Source organism: Xenopus tropicalis, chromosome 5 (genome assembly GCF_000004195.4).
Source record: "Xenopus tropicalis strain Nigerian chromosome 5, UCB_Xtro_10.0, whole genome shotgun sequence".
Lineage (NCBI taxonomy): Eukaryota > Metazoa > Chordata > Amphibia > Anura > Pipidae > Xenopus > Xenopus tropicalis.
In genome coordinates, this window is record NC_030681.2 from 27,931,813 (window position 1) to 27,953,620 (window position 21,808).

The 21,808-nt window shown below is 40.8% G+C and overlaps 1 protein-coding gene across 3 annotated transcripts in view; it reads right to left on the minus strand.

The window, feature by feature from the left end:
• Positions 1–1,509: 1,509 nt before the first annotated feature.
• Positions 1,510–21,808, minus strand: part of tasp1 (taspase 1) — a 119,301-nt gene continuing 99,002 nt past the window's right edge. For 2 of the 3 annotated variants that reach the window (XM_012962750.2, XM_018093794.2), the window contains one exon: positions 1,510–2,467. In XM_012962750.2, the coding sequence (XP_012818204.1) occupies positions 2,360–2,467 (108 nt within the window). In that variant the 3' untranslated portion in view covers positions 1,510–2,359. 3 annotated transcript variants of the gene reach the window in all.

Sequence of the window (21,808 nt, forward strand, 5' to 3'; positions counted from 1 at the left end):
CTGCACTCTCTCTGTTTTGGCCAAGAACCTGAAAACTTTCATCAACCCAGAAAGGAAGGAAAATATTCCGAATCAGAATTGTGTTTAAAATATTAAAGACAAAAAAATAGGTGGAAGTGAGAAATGTATTAACTATACAGTGTATTTTACTCTATTCCAACGTAATCTTAGTCAAGTTATAGAATGTTAACATGACGCCAGTATGAGTAGACACAGAATACAGATGCATGGTAAGGCTTCATTTGCTACATATAGTCTCAGCGTTGGACCGGCCCACTGGGACACCAGGAAAAATCCTGTTGGGCCCCACTACCTGCCCACAAGCCAGCAGCCCCCAGCCACCACTGTTTCCTGCTCCGCTACTTGCTTTGCTGTTAGAAATTAAAGATGGCTGTGTGTTCCACAGTGGAACACACAGCCATTTTTAATAGCAAAGTAAGTAGGGCTGAAGAGCAGAAATTGCGATTGCTAAGGGCGAAGTGGGAAATGGCAGTGGCAGGGTGGTGGGCCCTTGAGGCACGTACCGGGTGGGCCCCAGCTACCCCAGTTCGACTCTGTGTAGTCTCCATAGCTGGATAAATTCACCCCCTGCTACTGCAGAATGGGTTCAATTTTGGTTGTCTTTCCGCCAGCTTGTTCATAGATCTCTATAGCAAAGATAAGATTGTACGATGCAGTTTTGCAAATTTTTTGGCAAGGCAAAGCTCAATGCCAGCCATTGCATGGTGCATCGGCAGGTGAGGAATTTAGCAGGAACAGAGTTTCCTTTTCACTTCTTGCTGTTCCGTCTACTGGAACAATAAAAAGCCAGCCATAATGTGCGTGGCTACTTTAGTGAACAAGTTAATAGAAATTTACCTACAACTTTATCAAGTTCATCAAGTTCTATTAATTAAAAAAATGCAGTGCCAGTGTCCACATAATGTACCAGCAGCCCATTTGTCCTTTAACCAGCTGAACAGCACAATGGCTACTGCCAGGTCTGGACTAAAAATCAAAATAGTCCCTGGCAATTCATGTACACAGTGGAACAAACAGCCCCCCAGCAGCCCAATAAACACGGACTGTCTATGGCATCTTACAGCCGCCCCTCTGGCATTTTTAGATAGTATTTCCACACTTATAGAAGATTTATTACTCAGCAGGTCTAAATATTTCCAGGCCACAAGGAAGAGGCTTGAAGTGGCTATACGAAAGGATTCTCCCTCACTTTAGAAGTCAAGAAGTTACAGTGCTGCACAGAAGTAGAAGCATCTGTACCATGTGGGAGGGGTGGGATAGAAATATATAAATAATGCAGCATACTAATTCATTTTTTGCCCAGGGCCCCACAGCCACAAAAGACGGTCCTGTTCTCAGCTCATATTTAATATATCTGTTCATATGTATGTGGCAGCACGCAAAGCAGGGGCACAACTGGGGTGGGGGGGATCGTTTGACACACGTTTCTATATAATTCATACATAAATCCAGCTTGTTAACTCCATTGCACTTCAGAAAACCATAACATATGGTAACAGTCCACTTTATTTAGACTTTTAGAAAATATCTTTAAACAGAATGGTTATACAGAGTTTACAGTACATAAGCTTTGATATATTTTATACCATCGTACTATAATATTCTTATTTACTTTGCCTGTTACAGAAAGATAACAATAAACATGTTAAAATACAGAGAAATTAAAGTGACTGCTCATAAGCATCTATGCAAGCCAATATGTCTGTAGGCCACAGGGGGGGTTCGACTGGAAGCCCATGCGACAAGAAAGAAAGTCATACATGTAAATTCAAGTAAGTAATAAGAGCTGATTCCATAGGTAGAATTATATAATAATAATAATATCAATAAATGTAGAAAACAAGAAAGCAGCTTATTTTGAATTCTAATTAAAAAGCACCAAATACAGTCCTGCCAGGAGGCTTCCGAGCATGCACAAAACAAAGTTACTTATTAATGTATATTTTACACCTCCAAAACACAATTTTTGCGGAGAATATAATAAAGCATATTAAAAAATAGTGAAAAAAAGGAAGAAATATAAGGCAGCAACTATTCATAACTTAAAATATACAATTAATGTTCTTGTGTGGAAGGAAAAGAACAATGAAAACTGTTAATTCACGTTATATATTGCACTGGTCACTGACAGTTATACAGTCTATTGTAATTACGCATATTATAAATAAAGCCATTATTGTGTAACGAGGAAGGGGCGTGGCCCTTACAGCTAGCATGCTGATTGGGTTATACAAGTGAGTATTGTATCATTGGGTTTAACTAGAACAGAAAAACCGTTGTTTGTGGAACGGCAGCATGTGTTTGCCAATGATTAAACCTGTTTCCTAGTAGAATGCGGTCAGGGAAGAGTTGTGGTTGGATTAGGGTTTCCCAGTCTGCAGACCCCACCTTCAATGGCTACAGATTGGCCAGCTACTGCACCCGGAGGTAGCCTAGAAATGTGCGTCTGTGGAGAAATAAAATAAGGTTATTAATAGTTATATCATACATTCAGAATGTTTCCCCAGTTGCACAAATTGGAGTTACAGCCTTAATGCATTAAGATCATAAAAGTGATAAGAAATGGTGCCAGATACCTCAAATGAGTGTACCGCCAATGAGTGATACCCCGCCCACTGGACCCATGGCTGGAGGAGTGATGGTTTATACTACACCGTTTCAAGTAGAAGGAATTGACCCAGGGGAGCAATATTCCCACATACATAAATACTTAGGCCTCACATGTTTGAGACTGGGTAAGCTGTCTCTCTTTCCAGCCACTGTAGTTAAGGTGACCATACAAAGACCAATAAAAGCTGCTGACAGACCATGCAGGCAGCATATTGCCCATGTATAGAGCCCTCCGAGGGGCCTATCCGACTGATATCTATTCAAAAATCGATGGGACAGGTTTAAAAATTCCACTTAGCCAAGAACTGCTTGTTGTTGAGGCCCTTGTCCCAACAAACTGCTTGTACCTCACTGTCAAACAATCGTATTACAAATGATCCTTAACATGTATGGCCAGCTTTAAACTGTATGGCCTATGCAACCCCTAGAACGCACTGGCAGACAATGATTCTGCTATTCTGATAACACCATATCATGCATTGCCTGTCAAGCTCTTTATTGGTCTGCATGGCTCCCATGGGTTCCAATCTGGTTATGCCAAACGGTTGGATCAGTCTCATTTGATCCACTACTTACATGGCCAAGGCAGGAAAAGACTTGTTTAGGGGCCTTGCCAAACAAGCACACCTTCCTGTTTATGTCGAGCTTAAGGGAAGCTGTGTGTATGTGCCATGCTATGTACAAATCTCAGTAATGCCCAGCACAGAAAAAGGTGACAAATCTTGTAAATGTTAATGATATCTCAGAAGGAATCAAGTGGTATTTTAGTATTAATGTTCCATGCAAGTGGTAAAGATTCCTAAACTGCTTGCGAGCAGTACAGCAGCCCTTTGGTGTAGGTCTCCATGTCAGCATGACTGCTCAGATGCTTAGCGCTACAGATCTCATTTCCAACTTAAAAGCAGAAAGGCAACATAACAGTTCTTGAGTTGTGTGCTGCGGGTCAGCCAAATGATTCCTGGCACAGAGTCAATGCAGCCGTTTGCAGGCTTACAGATGTATATCACACAACCGCCTTTTCCCCACATTGTGTGCGCTTTTCAAATGGACATCTTATTGCTTGGGGGGACACAAAGCATGTGACTGGGATGAGAGGAATCCAATGGGGAGAGCAGAACTATGAGATCCATTTATAGTGCTCTATGTGAGGCCACTTGTGTGTGTCAGACTCAAGAGAGATGGTCAGAAAATCACATATGTAACAGGAGGGATTTAGCCATTATATATCATCTATAATAGGCAGGCACTGCTCCAAAACTCAAACCCTTCTAATCTAAAGACATGCAGTTTAATGCTTATGCTACACGGGGTGTTCTGACTGCCCCTGCACTTAGGTGGAAACAGCAGCAGTCAAAACTTTCAGAAATACCTGGGACATTGCCATTGCAGAATACAGTAAAGTGGTCTTCTTTTGAGCTAAGAGTATTGCAGGGCATGTACCAACCCCATTCAGCCCTAAGACTGTGTGTCCATCTCTTTTGGATCCAGTAGGACAGAGCCAGGGTAGCCAATTCATGCAACCTACTGGCTATATCACCCTGGCCCAGGTGCTGATGTCCAGGTAACTCACAGCCCATACTTACTGCTACAGTTGTTTTCATTTCAGTTTCTATTTCAAACTGATTTCTCATAATAGATTCCTTACATTTACTTTACATAATGGCTAACAGGGTTTGCAAAAATGCCCTGTTTATTCTTGATGTCAGCACTCCTTTAGAGGCTACACAATGTGCCAAGAGCAAAGTCAGACTTCTGTGATATAAATAAATCTACAAATGAAACACACACATTACTGCACAACTCTGTCCTAAATTCTAAATAAAATAGCAGTCCCACTAAAATAGGGCTGCAGAACTGGAGGGTCACAGGGCATTGTACAATTAATATAATCCAGCCCATGAACATGCTGCATATTGTATAATCAGCCGGTTCCTTGGACAGCAGTGCTGTAAAACAAAGCATTGTTTATTCCATACAATCGGAGTGATGACAACATTACTTTACAGCCTGATGACAGAAATCAGTCACATAGCCGGTGTCACATGCTCATTCACTGCTGACTGATTTCCCTAGCTCTTACAAGAAACAATTTACAAGTTATTCAGTGGCTATAGTGGGCCAATATTGGCTGATATGGGAGCTCTAAGGTAAATCAGGCTCACAATGCTCTAAATACATTGCAGTACCATAATATGATTTAGCCCACTGATGGCCATCTTGGAGCAAAAAGTGTTGTTGAGTCTAAGGCAGGAGGGCTCAGTATAAGAAAGATAGAAATAGCTTAAGTGATGGATAGCTCCTGTAATAGCTCACTCAAGGGGGTAAATATATGATTTGGAAAAACAACAGTGTAGCCAGAGGCTTCATTGAAGAGGTCAGAAAGGGTTAAAACCCTTCTCATCACCTGCAAGTGTAGGGTATATAGAAATCCTAGGAACCCCCACCCCAGCTATAGCATGCCTGCTGGGGAAAGTGTCCTGAGAGATATAGCCCCATCAAATACTGCTCCGCTGACTTCCTTAGAAGGTTAAAAGCCCACCTTGACAGGACCATAGGATACAATGATAGTCTTGTCCTGTTCTACAGATATAATGTAAGCATTATAACATATCACCAACCCCAGACAGACACTTTGCACATATTTCCATTTATTATAGGGGTCCCCTGTGTTCTCCAAAACAACGTTCCACTGTTCTGATTGACTTGCTTAAGATAAGACACCTAGAGAGGCTGCTTGAAAAGAGAAATGCTCGGCGTGCCAATGAATTCTGACACAAATGAAAAACAGCAATAGAACAGTCAATGTATAAAGCAGAAATGTTTGGCGGACGGATTCAGGATTTAGACAAAATAATTTCAATGCTCCTTTTAAGCCAAAGCTGTTGCTAAACTCCCAGGTGGCAGAGTAGAGGCCTCCAATCCATTGACCTTACTAGGTAAGCAAAGGATATTTCTTAACCAGAATCCATGCTAGGCCAAACGCTTTGTTCTACAGGCCAGAAATTTCAACAGCGCATTTAAATTAGAACCTACAGAAGAATTTCAATCGGCAAATTCAGTTTTTCCATAAAGGCAGACAAACTATTTACTGTGGGCCTCCAGCAACAGAAGAGGGGTTCAGCTATTAACTCTACGGGGTTGGGTAAGACACACACATTCTATAGTCACATTTTGCCTTAATGAAATTTGGTGTAAAATAAGAGGCCGCAGATTTATTTTACTCCCTTTCTGTTGCCTAAAGCTGGCCACACACAGGCAGATAAAGTTGGGCAGTTTTGTGTTGTTTTAAGTTAAACTGAGCATTCTGGTAAGTCTCTTTAGGGCAATGATTACATTGATCAACTGGGTGATGTCCAAAAGACTGGATCTGTTTCGTTAGTGACCAGTCTGGCCCATTAGGTGCACTGCCAAAATGACCAGGAATGTGTTTCTTGTAGCCAGCCCATCCCAAGTCCTTTCTGACCAGATGTCTCTTTCAGCATTCACAGAATGCATTCAGCACCTTCCTCTGACATTAATGGGCACAAACACAAAATAAATTAACATTATTGTTGGAACAGCCAAGAAACTAGGGGGAAATGCCTGTGATTGTCCCAGTTGCTCTTATAATAATGAACTAGAGAAGTCAGTCGCAAAGGTCACAGCCATGCACAATGACTTGCTTTGGTATGAAATCAGAGCATTCCAGTTGCATACTACAGCCTAATAACTTGAGAAATATTTGCCCCTTGCTGCTTGGAAGACCCAACTCTATTTTCAGCCCAGAACCCTCCTTGCTTTACTCCACTACTCCAAAAATTCCTCCTTTCATCACAGTATATATTATGCTGTTAATCAATAGAAAGCCTCAGCCAGGGCAGTTGCGGGTTTACACTTTATTCTTTCTCGGCGCCGCTGCTGCCAGAAGCAGTTTAAAGAGTCAGGGATTAACCGTCTTCAAGGAAGGTCAAAAACATCATTTTAAAAGTGGACGGAGCGGAGCAGCTGTTTCTGTCATCCCGGTCAGGATTACCAGCTGGAGAATTTACTAGCAATATGAAAACAATGTGCACCAGATGTCAAAAGATAACATGGGGAATCACTCTAACTTGAGACCTGTAGCATTTAAACCTGTGCCTTACTATGGGTGAAGGCACAAACTCACAATATCTATAGGAACATTCAGAATGGTGGATGCAGACCAACAGGAACTGGCTGTAAAGGTTAATGTCACACAGGTCAGTGTCTCTGCCAGAAAAACCACCTGTGCCCCTTCCAATGAATGCCCAACTCTGCTGGTATAGGTGGCTTTCAGCATGACAACACTCCAAATGCCAAAAACCACATGCACTAGCGCTGTCAGGAGGCTTTGATAAAGTCAATGGGAGATGGAACTTGTGGCAAAAACTCAGGGGCAACTGTCACCACAGGTGAAACCATTTAATCTGCATGGCAATCTAGAATATGAAAAGGCTGCCATGTGATTACTTTGGCTGCATAACTAAGGCCCAGAGTTCACTATATGTGTGTATATTCCCTCATGAGAGTTTTCACCAGGTACTGTGGTTAGCAGGTAAAAGTTATATATTCCATTCTCCAATAAATAAATAATTAGCAGCTGCAAGTGCTCTGTCCAGATGTAATCAATGGCTCTGTGGGCTATTATGTGGAATAATGCTGTTTCCTTTATGAACTGAGTTGGATGCAAAACCTGAGCTTATGGATTTTATAGGGATGTTATCCGGAAGATGAGACAGAGAGAAGTTCAGCTGCGGGTATTTGCCAAACAGAAGAGCTCTCGGTAACCATACAGAGAATATAAGGTCGGGTGAGTTCCTCACCTCTAGGGCTTACAATATAAGTGGCATGCCCGAACCACAAGAAGATTACAAGACTTAACTAAGGCCCCAATGGAATTAAAGGGAATTGAACTCAGGCCAGTGACTTAACCACTAAACCATGACATTTTCCTAACGAGTTATAAATATCAATGGTATGGAATATGAGCTCTAAGAGCTAAGGGTCTCTATTTCTTCACTTTTTTATATCCCCAATTGGTTTGGTTAATGGAAATAACAGGAGCTAAACATATATTTATTTCTCATTTATACTATTTCTCAAGCTTCTGTGAAAATATTAGTACTGAAAATCCACTTTCTGAGTGGCAGGCTGGACATAAGCTCTTTAGCACCTCACGTGGCTGCTATTAAAAGTAATTTACAGCAAGCCAAATCTCCCTTGTCGCCGACGACTAATCTCCCCATCCCGGTGGCTAGAGTGTAAATCCCTGTTGGGATGGCATACATGGTGCAGCGATTTGCCGAAATCACTGAAGTTGCCTTGACAGGAAATTTGGTCGATTTCGGCACCTCGTATGCCATCCCACCGGCAATTTACATTCTAGCTGGTGGGATGGCATATCGGGGAAATTAGTCGCCTGCGACAAGGGAGATTTGCAGCACAGCGACTAATCTCCCTGTCTGCCACGGCCCTAAGGGGTGGGGTATAAGAACACTGAGGGCGTGGCCAGCTGAATGGTGCCGTAAATGGGACAAACAGGAGGGACAACTGGAAAGCTGCCACTTAACAAGGCCTTTACAATGACCAATGATGATTACAAAACCAAAGGTATATCTGGCCTTTCTTGGTATGAACCACAGGGGTAGTGCTAAGCATGATAAGTGCTTACTTCAGAATATATAACTTGGTAAAACCAAAGGTATCTACAATGTTCCATGAAAAATATTCCAATTGGGGGTCACTGTAGGGTTGCCATCTCTGCCGGCATTTGTCGCGGAAAGAAAGGGGGATCTTGATATCACGGGGGCGGGGAAGAGGCGGGCCCGTGATGTCATGGACGCAGGGAATAGGCAGGGGCTGTGATGTCACTGGATGGGGCTATAACATGGTGATCGAACCGGGCAGGACTCACTGAGATTGAAGCAGCCAATCGCCGCATCATAGCCCCATCCAGTGACATCACCCGGACAGCCCTTGTGGTCACACATTTGGTCTTTTATATTAAAATATAGCGATACCCACACTATAGTTATAGATCAGACAGTACATAAATATTTGCCACCATGACTTGGTCCCTCCCCCTTAGTCAGAACTAGCCCTACAGAATGGGAATCCCTTTTTTTTATATGATATAATTCACAATAATTCTGAATGTTTATTTCATCCTGTAAATAAAATAACTACTAATATATGGACTTTATTTTCCCTTAAAAAAAGAATAGGCAAATGCTTTGATTTCAACTACTATCAACAGTTATGAACTCGTGAACATTAATATACACATAACATACAGTTTTAATCTATATTGCTCTGGGCTTCTTGCAACCATGGTACTGACATTATATCATAGCCCCTAGCCTTATCAAGAGAATATTAAGTTGGCAGAACTATTTGCCACTGTTATTTCTCCCTCTACTCCATGAATTACCATCCCATAGCCAGCATGAAAAGACTGCCACCGAAACATATGCAGGACACCCACAAAGGACCACCAAGGATGAGCCTGTATTGTTTCCGTACAGATTTGATAAGTAACCATAGCCTAGTTGTCCATGACCATTAGCTATAAAAGAACATTTCTCAAAGGTATTTAGTTGCACAGCATGCAATAAATTCCAGGGTGTGAAATTTTAAAGCTCAGTAGTTACATTTCAACTGAAGATCAGTGGAAATGTTATATAGACAAAACTTAAGCTAGACCATAGCATCTTAATGACACAGACAGACCACTTCCAACTTTAGGTTTTGGGCTTAGCTTGATCAGTCTTGTGTATTAAATAGGGAGCACTTCTTCTTGTGTCATATTCAGAAAAACAGTCCAGACTCCAAAGGTCCCCATACAGGGGCAGATTGTAGCTGCCGATTTCGGTCTCTTGGACTGATTCGGCAGCTTATCTGCCTGTGTAGGGGCAGAAACGAGGTGCCTGGCCGACCGACATCTGGCCTGAAATTGGCCAGATCTCGATCGGCCAGGTTAGAAAATTCCGTCGGATCGGGGACCGCATCGGCTCGTTGATGCGGTCCCGAACAGACTGCCCCTTGCCGCCAATATTTTTTTTAACTACACGCTCCCCACAATCCCCCCCGTAGGTGGGGATATCGGGTGCAGATCCGCTCGCTTGCCGATCTCGCCAAGCGAGCGGATCTCAGCGTGTATGGGGACCTTAACCCATAGCTGAAAATCATGCCCTGAATAATAAAACATAAAACTCTTTGACCAATGGCACCTGGGCTGTTTTTACCACCACTTTGGTGCTCCGGTGAAACATCACCTGTAACTGCTACATCTGATTTAGGGAGGGAGTTTAGGCAGCCATGGTTTCCAGCTCCCAAGAGAAGCCCTTACATACGGGAACCTGTGACTCCATGTGGTGGATTTTTATTGTGAGAACCCCCACACAGGAACAAAAGAGGCAAATGACCCAAGTGTCTTCTATGGGGCCTGTATCATGGAAAAGCATGTAAATGCCAAAGGTATATAAAACTGTGCGTATTCAATTGCATCTGCATTCAGTGCTTACATGCACTCCAGTCCAAAAATGTAGATTCTTCATCTTTAACCACTACCACTATTTTTGTATAGGTGCATGAGATAAGTCAAAATTAATTATTTCTGTCTCAGAAACACAGGGTTCTATTGTCTCAGGCCAATGGCACACAAGGAGATTGTCATCTATGGAAAATCAGTGCTGCCTGTGGGTGACAAACCTTCCATCCAGATCACAAGAAAAGGTGTAACCATGCACTTTCTGGTTATTATCCAGGATTGTGTTTTACATGTGGTGATGCTAACAGATCTGGAAGGCATGGTATTTTCTGTCGATTTGACCCCCATGAACCGATGATTTCCTATGGGTGACAAATCGCCAGTGCCGGATTTCTTTTTAGCGGGCCCAGAGGCTGCCCCCATTCCAAGAAGCTGATGAAGGAAGCACAACGTTAAATTAAATACCGGCATTTATACAAAATGTTACTTATAATAATGCATATTTTACATTTTTTATACTAAAGCAGCTGTTGTTTATACCGTAAGACAGACCACTGAATTCAAGGCATTCTTTTACTAAAGGCATAGGATGAAAGTCTTTAATCCAGTGCCTAGATCTTTGGCCAGATAAGAACATGAGTTCTGGATAAAAATCCAAGCACATGAGAAAACTGATACTATTTCATTCCACTGGCCAGTCTTTTCAATTAACTAGACATTTATGTCCTTAGGATGCTTGGGTCCAGTTTTACAGTTACTGCACTCCTCCATGCATCTAAGTAGGTGGCCCAGATTCAATGACAGATGCAAGAGTATTCTCCACTGAAATATCACAAGGGTCTGCGCAGTGTTGAAAAATGTTTAACTGCATTTAAAACTGTAACCCCCCCCCCTCCAATACCTCTTGCACTATAAAAGAATAATCTTTAACACCCCAGGTGTAGATCAGCTTACAGCACAGTGTGCACCCGAGACATTTTTGAGACTAAAAGACTGACACATGGTTCTTTGCAGAATGTCAGCACAGTGTCAGAAACAAGTAACATTTTTGAGAATAGATTTAAAGTCACATTCCTTGAACTTTTTTTTTCAGGGGATTGAAAGAAATCAGTATTGGGCTGAACGGATTTAAATGTTAAGGGTGAAGCAACACGGAGCTACTGGTGAGACAACTAGGTGGCATTAGCGTGGGTCTGGTGGAGAAAATACATTGTGCAGCATTGGCCTAAATGTTTTTCTGGCCAATGCACATTTTTTTGATCCTCCCACCTTTCTCCATCTAGTCTACTCTTCAAGCAGGTCTGCTTTGCTTCCCCTGCCCTTTTTTTTTTCTGGGCCCGGGTGCAGGATGTACACTCAGGCCCCCACCCCTCCACATGTGCATATTGGCATTGTTTGCAGCAGTGTGATCTCTGGCAAGCCCCAAAGGGGAGTGGGCCCGGGTGCAATCACACCCCCTGCTCCCCTGGTTTTTACACCACTCGCATTCAGTCATTTCAGCTCTCTCTATGTTCTTTTGCTGCAGTTCAGACAGAACAAGGAAAATCAGTAAAATAATATTATGGGTCATTAAAGGGAACCTGTCACCATGAGAAATAATTCTGAATTCTTTTCTATTGTGTTTGTCAAGCAAAATAAACTTCACTTGCACTATGGGGCACATTTACTAACCCACGAATCCGAATTGGAAAAATTCCGATTGGAAAACGAACATTTTGCGACTTTTTCGTATTTTTTGCAATTTTTTTGGCGCCTTTACGACTTTTCGGAAATTGACGCGACTTTTTTGTTACCAATACGATTTGCGCGAAAAAACTTGAGTTTTTCGTAGCCATTACGATGCGCTCGTATCTTGTCGCAACTTTTTCGTATTGAGCGCTCGTAAGCAGCGGGCAAAACTTTCAGACTTAGCATGATTTTGGAAGTCTCCCATAGGACTCAATGGCACCCTGCAGCTCCAACCCGGCCCAAGGAAAGTCTCCCATAGGGCTCAATGGCACTCTGCAGCTCCAACCTGGCCCAAGGAAAGTCTCCCATAGGGCTCAATGGCACTCTGCAGCTCCAACCTGGCCCAAGGAAAGTCTCCCATAGGACTCAATGGCACTCTGCAGCTCCAACCTGGCCCAAGGAAAGTCTCCCATAGGGCTCAATGGCACTCTGCAGCTCCAACCTGGCCCAAGGAAAGTCTCCCATAGGGCTCAATGGCACTCTGCAGCTCCAACCTGGCCCAAGGAAAGTCTCCCATAGGGCTCAATGGCACTCTGCAGCTCCAACCCGGCCCAAGGAAAGTCTCCCATAGGGCTCAATAGCACTCTGCAGCTCCAACCCGGCCCAAGGAAAGTCTCCCATAGGGCTCAATGGCACTCTGCAGCTCCAACCCGGCCCAAGGAAAGTCTCCCATAGGGCTCAATGGCACTCTGCAGCTCCAACCTGGCCCAAGGAAAGTCTCCCATAGGGCTCAATGGCACTCTGCAGCTCCAACCTGGCCCAAGGAAAGTCTCCCATAGGGCTCAATGGCACTCTGCAGCTCCGACCCGGCCCAAGGAAAGTCTCCCATAGGGCTCAATGGCACTCTGCAGCTCCAACCTGGCCCAAGGAAAGTCTCCCATAGGGCTCAATGGCACTCTGCAGCTCCAACCTGGCCCAAGGAAAGCCTCCAATAGGGCTCAATGGCACTCTGCAGCTCCAACCTGGCCCAAGGAAAGTCTCCCATAGGGCTCAATGGCACTCTGCAGCTCCAACTCGGCCCAAGGAAAGTCTCCCATAGGGCTCAATGGCACCCTGCAGCTCCAACCTGGCCCAAGGAAAGTCTCCCATAGGGCTCAATGGCACTCTGCAGCTCCAACCTGGCCCAAGGAAAGTCTCCCATAGGGCTCAATGGCACTCTGCAGCTCCAACCCGGCCCAAGGAAAGCCTCCCATAGGGCTCAATGGCACTCTGCAGCTCCAACCTGGCCCAAGGAAAGTCTCCCATAGGACTCAATGGCACTCTGCAGCTCCAACCCGGCCCAAGGAAAGTCTCCCATAGGGCTCAATGACACTCTGCAGCTCCAACCTGGCCCAAGGAAAGTCTCCCATAGGACTCAATGGCACTCTGCAGCTCCAACCCGGCCCAAGGAAAGTCTCCCATAGGGCTCAATGACACTCTGCAGCTCCAACCTGGCCCAAGAAAAGTCACCATACTGAAGCTTGAATGAATCCGAATCTTTCGTACTCGGCGCGAAGGCTACGAAAAAGTCGCGACTTTTTGCGCAAGTAGTAACGCTACGAAAAAATCGACAGATTTTGCGCAACATTCGGAATGGCAACGAAAAAGTCGCGACAATTTTCCGAAAAATCGCCAAATACCGATCATTACGAAAAAAACGCAATCGGACGCATTCGGCCCGTTCGTGAGTAAGTAAATGTGCCCCTAAATAAATAATATAAATCTTGTTTCCTTCAGTCTTGGAATTACACAATCACAGCAGCAGGCAGGCGCCATTTTGCGACCCCTGTTAGTAAGGCAAGCTTTGTATCACCACAAAATCTTGTGTATGTGCCAGAATCTGTGACCTGATGCCCATGCGCTGGCTACACAATTAGAAGATGAGGAAGGAGCAGGAAGTGAATACTGAATGGAAAGCCTTAGACATAGAGGCGGGGCAGGCAAGATATGAACGACAGATGGCATTTTTAAATGCCTTTATAATTAATATGAATGTGTTAATAAAAAAAAGAAACTCAGGTGTCATGTTTAATTTGAAAAGGACTTTTATTATTCAGCTTTTTATGTCTGGTTGACAGGTCCCCTTTAATGACCTCCTAGGCAGTGGGTCTCCTAGCCTTGCAGAATTGCTGCTGCCCCAAAGAATATAGTGCTGACCGCTTTAGTCAGAAGGGTACAGGCATCATTCAGATGCACATGTTTGGGAGTAGCAGGAGACCTAGGCCTTAACAGCCCTTTGTTACCAGGCGTTAGGTCAAATCAAATTACGTACAAGAGATATGGATGGTGCTTGTCAGAGACAAGAAAGGCTCATTTATACTGATTCATACTTATTACGGTTGTTAAAATAAGAATGTTGTAAGTCACTGAGGAGTTCCATGACTAAATAAAGGCACGAGGCTGACGACACAGACTCTGAGGTGATTTCTAGTATCTTCTTATTTTACAACAGAAGTGAATTATTATTTATAATACACAAGCTTCCTTGAGCAAAAAGCACCTCCGTGAGCACTGAATATAACTGAATATCACATTTAATAAGGAATTTACAGAATATTCATGAAACTCTGAGGTGACCAATAACATCCTTATATTTTACAACAGGGGGTACATTATAATACACCAGTTTCAATGAAAATGACATCACTGGTGACATCACTAAGAACCATGTATGGATATTCACAGCTCTTGTGCATTACATTCCTTTCTTACCCACCCCCAAACCATGACACGTCACTATTTGTCTTGTAAAAGTGTACTTTTAGTACTTAGTTTATGAGGCATTTTGCATTTTACAAGATTTCTGTTAAGTCTGATGCCCTAGAAAAAGAAAAAAGATGTAGTTGTAGTTGCGGCGCTACACAAAGCAAGGGAGAGTAATGTGCAAGGGAGAAGTGAAGTTTACTGCTAAGTTGGAAATTATTTATAGACTGGATCATTCATGTGGTTTCCAGAGCACTTTTCATGTTTATGAAAAGTGACAAAATCTAATACAACATAAAAAAAAAACGTGACAAAGATTAAAGCTTTCCAAGAGCATTTTGATGATTTGCCAATTCTACAAAGGCATCATCATAAAAGAAGCATTCAATATTTGCTCGGAGTTCCCTGTCGACTTGCCACAATTATCTGCTGTAATACTTTAAAGATAAGCAATGAAAACCAGAAGAAAGTGAAGGAATTTAAAGAGGAAAACCTTGCAATCATTCTGCTCAGAGACACAGTTTGACTTCTTGTTCGAGATTCATTTTTCATGATAGGAAACCCAGACATCAGTCAAAACTGTCATTTGTGGGAAGCACTGAATCCTCCAAGAACTGCTCAGCCGGAGTATTAAAAGACTCTATAGGCAAAAAGGCCAGGGATTTAGTTACAAATATAGGTAAGGGATCCCTTATCCAGAAACCAGATATCCAGAAAGCTCCGAATTACGGAAAGCCTGTCTCCTATAGACTCCTTTTTAATCAAATAATTCAGAATTTTAAAATTGATTTCCCTTTTCTCTGTAAAAAAAAATGTGCTTTGCATTTGATCCCAACTAAGACATTATTAATCCTTATTGGATGCAAAATAATCCTATTGGGTTTTATTAACGTTTTTTTTTTTTTTTTTAGTAGACTTAAGGTATGAAGATCCAAATTACCTTTGGAATACCTTTGGTCCCAAGCATTCTGGATAACGGGTCCTATACTTGTGATGAGTGAATCTGTCCTGTTTCGCTTCGCCGAAAAGATTTGCAAAATGGAGGAAAATCTGCAAAACTGCAAAAATGTTGCGCGGTAAAAAAAAAAACACATGCGTGTCATATGTTTTTACATGGTTGACAATTTTTTGTTGTGCGGTAAAGATGGGTGAAAAAATTTGCCGCACGACAATAAAATTCACCGTTGCCTCATTCTTTTGACGCTCGTGTCCAAAAAACGACATACACGTTAATAAAAAAGTGTCGAAAGTCAACACTTGCGCCAAAAAAAGTGACGCGCAGCGAATTATTTCACCCATCCCTATTGTGCGGTGAATTTTTATGCAGCAAATTTTGTGGCCTGTTTCACAATATAATCCGCCAATGATGAAACGCGGACATTTGCCGCAAATCCATGCTTGTCGAATTATTTCACCCATCACTATTTACTAACACTGAACATTTGGACAAATGTGGTACATTTTCCTGTGAGCTCCAACTGAGTCCATGGAGCTGCCCAAGCACTGGTCGATTGAAACTTATCTAAGATTTGTGCTTACACATGTGTAATCAACAGGTCAAGCTTACTTCCATTCCGTTCACAAGAACAGCAATTCTGTCATACTTTATGGCATAGGTTCTATCTTTATAATTCTGCCATTTGCTAGCAGTGCATCAAATCCAGAATTCTGGTTAGCCAAATTCCAACACTTTTTGCAGGATTCTGATTTTGATAAAATCCTTAGAGGCAGATTTATCAATGTCAGAATTGGAACTGGAATTTTTACTGTAATTCACATTTTTTTTTTTGGACCAAAACTCATAAATTCAAATTATGGTTTCCAAAATGGAAATGTTTGTTATTTATTAAGTGCAAAAAATGTGAAAAAATCGAATGTATAACTTCGGCATCTAAAAGCTTGTTCATGTAGAAGTCAATGGGAGTTGCAAAAATTAAAGCAATATTTTCAGTTTCATTGAAAATATGAAAAAAAACATTGAAAATAATGAGTAGAATATAAATTTGATGCATTTGAGTTTTTTTTCCCCATGGTATTATTTTTTGTTCAAAATTTTTTTGATAAATAAGCTTTTAAGTGTTCAGCAAACCGAAATATGAACCCATAGGGCCCCATTAACTAACCACCCATTTTTTTTTTGTTAAATTTGAATAGAATTTTTAGCGCAAAATGTCGCAGACAAAAAACAATGCGACTTGTCCGAGATTTACTATGCATCTAAACGGCTAAAAATCTGATTTCAACAGGATAAACTTGCCGAGTTTATGTAGAAGTCAATGGCAAAGGACCCTTCCCCCCTTTCCTTACAGTTCTTTGTTTTGTCTCGAAACTTTAGAGTTTTTGCTGGGTTTTGTCTGAAAATCCTGACTTTTTAAAATTCTGCCATAACAATTCGATAAAGTCAGAATTTTTGCTGCGGCAATTTGAAAAAGTTTCGTTTTTTACAACTTTCCTTGCAGCGACTTTCCCTTGCAACTTTTTTTTAGACATTCGGGAAAACAACAAAAACGAGTTTACTCGAATTTGAAAATAAAATTTAGAAATGATGGTGTTTTAGTAAATCTGCCCTTTAAATTCATGTGACTTTTAAAAAGAAGTATAGGTATACAAAACTGCAGGGTCATAACAAAGGGCACAGTCAAAAAAATGTAAATCACTGTACTCACAGAATTTTTAGACTAAGGGGCTGATTTATTAAAAAATAAAAATTAAAAAAAGGCTACTTTTTTCGTTACATGATTTGAGATTTTTACAGCAAAAAAAAAAAAAAGTGTTTTATTTACAAAATTCCAGTTATTTTACATCTGGATTTTTTTTTTTTAAATCCCTAAATTGAAAATGAATAGAAAGATGCAATCAAGTTTCCTTGATTCAAGTCTTTTTTTAAAAAAAAACTAGGTTAGCAATCAAGAAAAAAAAATGTGTTCAAATTTAAGGAGGTCTGCCTCCCTGTCTATGAATTTCTTTGAAAATATAAACTGTTAAAGGACACGGAAAGTCATTTTGGCATTTTACTGCCAATAGATTCGCCACATTAGTGCCACCTAAAACACTATATTTATTCTGCAGAAAGCATTACCATACCTGAGTAAAGAGCCACAGAACTGTTTGTTAAAGATTTCAGCTGCCATTTTGGCTTGGTCTCCCAGCTTCCTGCTGTAGACTGGTAGCTCAGATTACACATTCCTAAGGGTGGGGGGAGTGAGTTTTATGAATTCTTATGGGAGAGGAGAGAGGAGAGAACTGCCCAGACTCTGGCCCCATGAATGAGGGATTTTTCTGAGAGAGGAAGTCAGATACCCTAAGAACATGTTAACAAAAAAAGGAGAGAAGAAATCATGTGTTTCTTTTGATAGAGGACTCAGTGCAGCTTTTCTGTGAGTGCTTATGGCTGTATTTTCATAGACCTTTCTGATTAAGCTTACTTAGAATTTGATCAGCTGCACTCTGAATAGCTGGTCCCCCTGGGCCATGATGAATTGTGGGTCATGTACCATAGCCTCATGTCGTTTCCACCTGTACATATTGAGTAGCTAACTGAGTAAGTTCTGAGCAACAGCCCAGGGGGACCAGCTATTTGGAGTGCAGCTGATCAAATCCTAAGTAAGCTTTTTCATGTAATTTTATGAAAACTAAACTTAAAAATAGAAAATTGCCCAGCACTAACTAAAATTGCTTCTATATAATCTAGACCGTTTTCTCACTAAACAATAGGCGGGACTGAGGTGCCACCCCTATGCTTCAATCAAAGGTCTAATAAATTGCACAAGTGTGACACGCACAAGCAGAGTGAGTTTCCTATGAAACATAAAAGGAAACAGACTATCACAGTGGAATAAAAACACGATTCTTAAACAATACGGTAAAATAAGAGATTTACCATCAATGCCACTTCTTTTACTGGTGGTAAATGAATTTTAATGCTGTATTATTAAAAAAAACTAAACCAAATATGTATAAATTAGATTTGAAAGCCAGCTATCTGCAGTGCTGCAAAGTGTGAAATTCATCACCTACAGCATCTGGTCTTAATTCAATTTTTATATTAGAAAGATATTCTATGCTTTGCCTGCTGTATAAGAAAAGCAATTTGACCTAAAAAGACTTATAAAAATAAGGTTTTCTACCATAGTAAAATCTCTTGGAATGACAACCCCCGGCCCACCTCAGAGCCACTTGGACAGAGAATAAATGTAATCTGAAAATACATTATTATACACATCAATCTCTTTATTTATTCACTTGCGCTTCTAGTTCAGACTCCCCAAAATAACATCAACAGCTATCTTGGAAGCTGGCAAGTAAACTTGGCGCTCACTATCCAGTAATGATGGAGAAATGGCATCAGTGACAGGAAAGCGTAACTTTGAGCAAAGTCAGCAGGATGTAAGAAATGAAATTTCAACTGTAGGGTTCACATTAATGAGCCTACGAAGCGCGACCAAGTGTACATTCCCTTATATTTTTGGGGATTTCTGGCATAGCCATGCAGAAAGTGCATCTAATTATCTACAATTAAGAATAACATGCATCTGTACCCTGTAGTGTGTTATTAATCTTATCATCACTGGGAATGGGAAAGGAAAAAATTAACTATCTATTTAGCTTTTAAAAACTATAGTAATAGAAGCACAGAGAAGAGGACAAATTAACTGAAGTCCACTAAGCTATATGGTATACCACTATTTTTAAATTCCTGACTTAGTGGCAAGTTTTGGTTGAATAAAAACAAGATTAACTACCAAATAAATCCTCCTGTAAGCTGATAGTGTGCATAGAGGCTGCCTAATAGCCAATCTTAGCCCTTATTTGGCTCCTCCATGAACTTTTATGGTGCTTGTGTTGCTCTCCAAGTCTTTTTACATTTGACTGTGGCTCACGAGTAAGAAAGGTTGGGGACCCCTGGTCTTAAGGAAGGATCATCTGAGGGACAGAAATGTTGACCAAATTAACTTTATTTTTTGTCATTTACTAACTTCCATGAGTGCTCCTTTATTTTGGTATTAATTCACATAAATATTTGTCTTGGATAGTCACCTTATATTTCTGCTGTAGTGTGTCAGTAGAAAAGGGCATACGTTAGACCTTTTTTATTGCTTAAAAAGATGTTAAGATAAGAATTTACAAGTCAAAAGAAAGATTACTTTTCTTATTCTGGTGCTTTTAAAAAAAAAAAATAAAATTCTATAAGAGAAAAAATATGCTAACTAAATGCATTTTGATTGTCTGTTTTGATAGATCTCACCATACATCATCTCCTGAAGGAACATCTGTCACACACCCATAACCAAAGTTTTATGTAATCGCTGTAATATGGATGGTAACAAATAAAACTCCCAGCTGATAAATAAAACTCCCAGTATCACCAATAGACTTCATCTGGTAAAGGATATTAACCTATTTAGGGTCCATGTTCTACATGCAAAAGATATCTGTTTCTTAGTTTAAAAAATTAGCAGTAAATGTTTTTATTTTTTATTTTATCATCAATAAATCAATAGATTATACTATCAGTTCGTCTACTAGGAACAAAGAATCAGAAAACCGAAAAAAAAAAAAAATAGGAACCAATAAGTTATATTTTAGAGCACTTGAATTTCTAATTTAGGGTTTCAAAGTTTGAGTTTGTATATACTCAAGTATAAGCTGATCCGAATATAAGCCGAGGTACCTAATTTTACCTAAGAAAACTGAAAAACTTATTGACTCGAGTATAAGCCTAGGGTGGGAAATACAGCAGCTACTGCTAAGTTTCAATAATCAAAATAAATACCAATGAAATTACATTAATTGAGGCATCAGTGGGGCATATGTTTTTAAATATTTATTTAAAAGAAAAACAGTAAACTAGCTCTGTAAGCGGAGAAGAGGGTCAACAAAAACAATATGAGTACTACCCCACGCTCATTGCACATTGGCAAACTGGCAGCAGACCCGAAATAAGGGGAAATAAGTATTGCTGGGAGCGGGCCAGGGCACTGGGGGGTCTGGTTGTGGGTGGCCTAATTTGCACACAAAGGAGAGAGGGTGCTCTGGAGGGACACATGGCACCCGACTCGAGTATAAGCCGAGGGTGACTTTTCAGCACATTTTGGGTGCTGAAAAACTAGGCTTATAGTATATACAGTAACTGCAACAAAACTTGTGCAACTTTTCTTTTTGAATGGTAGCTCATTTAAGAAAAAACATGTCTATTCCTGGGCACGTTTTGTCTTAGAAAAAAGTCGCACTCTGGCGATAATCTCATTGGTCTGTTCATTTTCAATGAGGCTAAAATTAAGGCGAGCCGGGAGTTTTTTTGGCGACTTTTCAAGGATTTTTTCTTTAATGAGTACAGACTATTTGTGGTTTTTAAGAATATTCTCGAGTATATTTGCTTTTTTTCACTGCATTTTTTTATCTTTTACATGAAAAAAATGCAAACTTGAATTTTGAGAAATCAGCCCCTAAATTTTACAATGCATATATATATCTTGAATTTATGTATGTTTTGAGTTAATAAAATCATTCCATAACCTGCAAGCTGTGTGTGTCTTTCAAGAGGCTTAAAACAAAGTTTCTTGAAAATTAGACCAAGATTTCTGATATTTCTAATTTGAAACCAGATTTGTTATGGATGCCCAGATTTCTGGAGTTTTGAAGAAGGGTTGGGAAGATGTCATGTTGTTTCTGAGAAAGCAGTAAGTTGCTATGAAATGCATCAGACATTTGTACACTGTGTGTATATCCATTGTGGTGAATGAGCACTGTCCATTTCTACATTCTCTTTTAAAGTTTACATTATGGCCTCCAAAGATTCCCTATATGCTTGTGTTATTATTACATATATGGGCATATATTTACTGTAGACGTGACCAGTGTTGACCCACTTAGCAGCTAAAGGGCTCATGTATGGTGTCAGGGCAGCAACCTCCCTACCAGAATTTATCAGTTAAGAAGACTAGAAAATCCAATTAAACAAATATCACACTTGGCCATGTATGGTGTCCTCTCCCAAGAGGTCTCCACGAGCCCCTACACAATCCAGTTGTTGTCCCTGTAGGCCTTTGTATGACCAATTTATCTTTTAGAAAACAAGTGAACACGTTGAGTTTTTATTAAGTTTGGGTTTGTCAACACAAAATCTGTGATACTCAATACAGTCATATGTTGCCCTAAGTTATTGTTTTGTTCTGGATGCCTCATCAAGGTCAGAAAAGCACTGCACTGCCTGAATTTCCCACTACCCCCCTTGTATTTTTAAGGCTCAGTGCCCATAGAATATATTCTGTGATGGTGTTT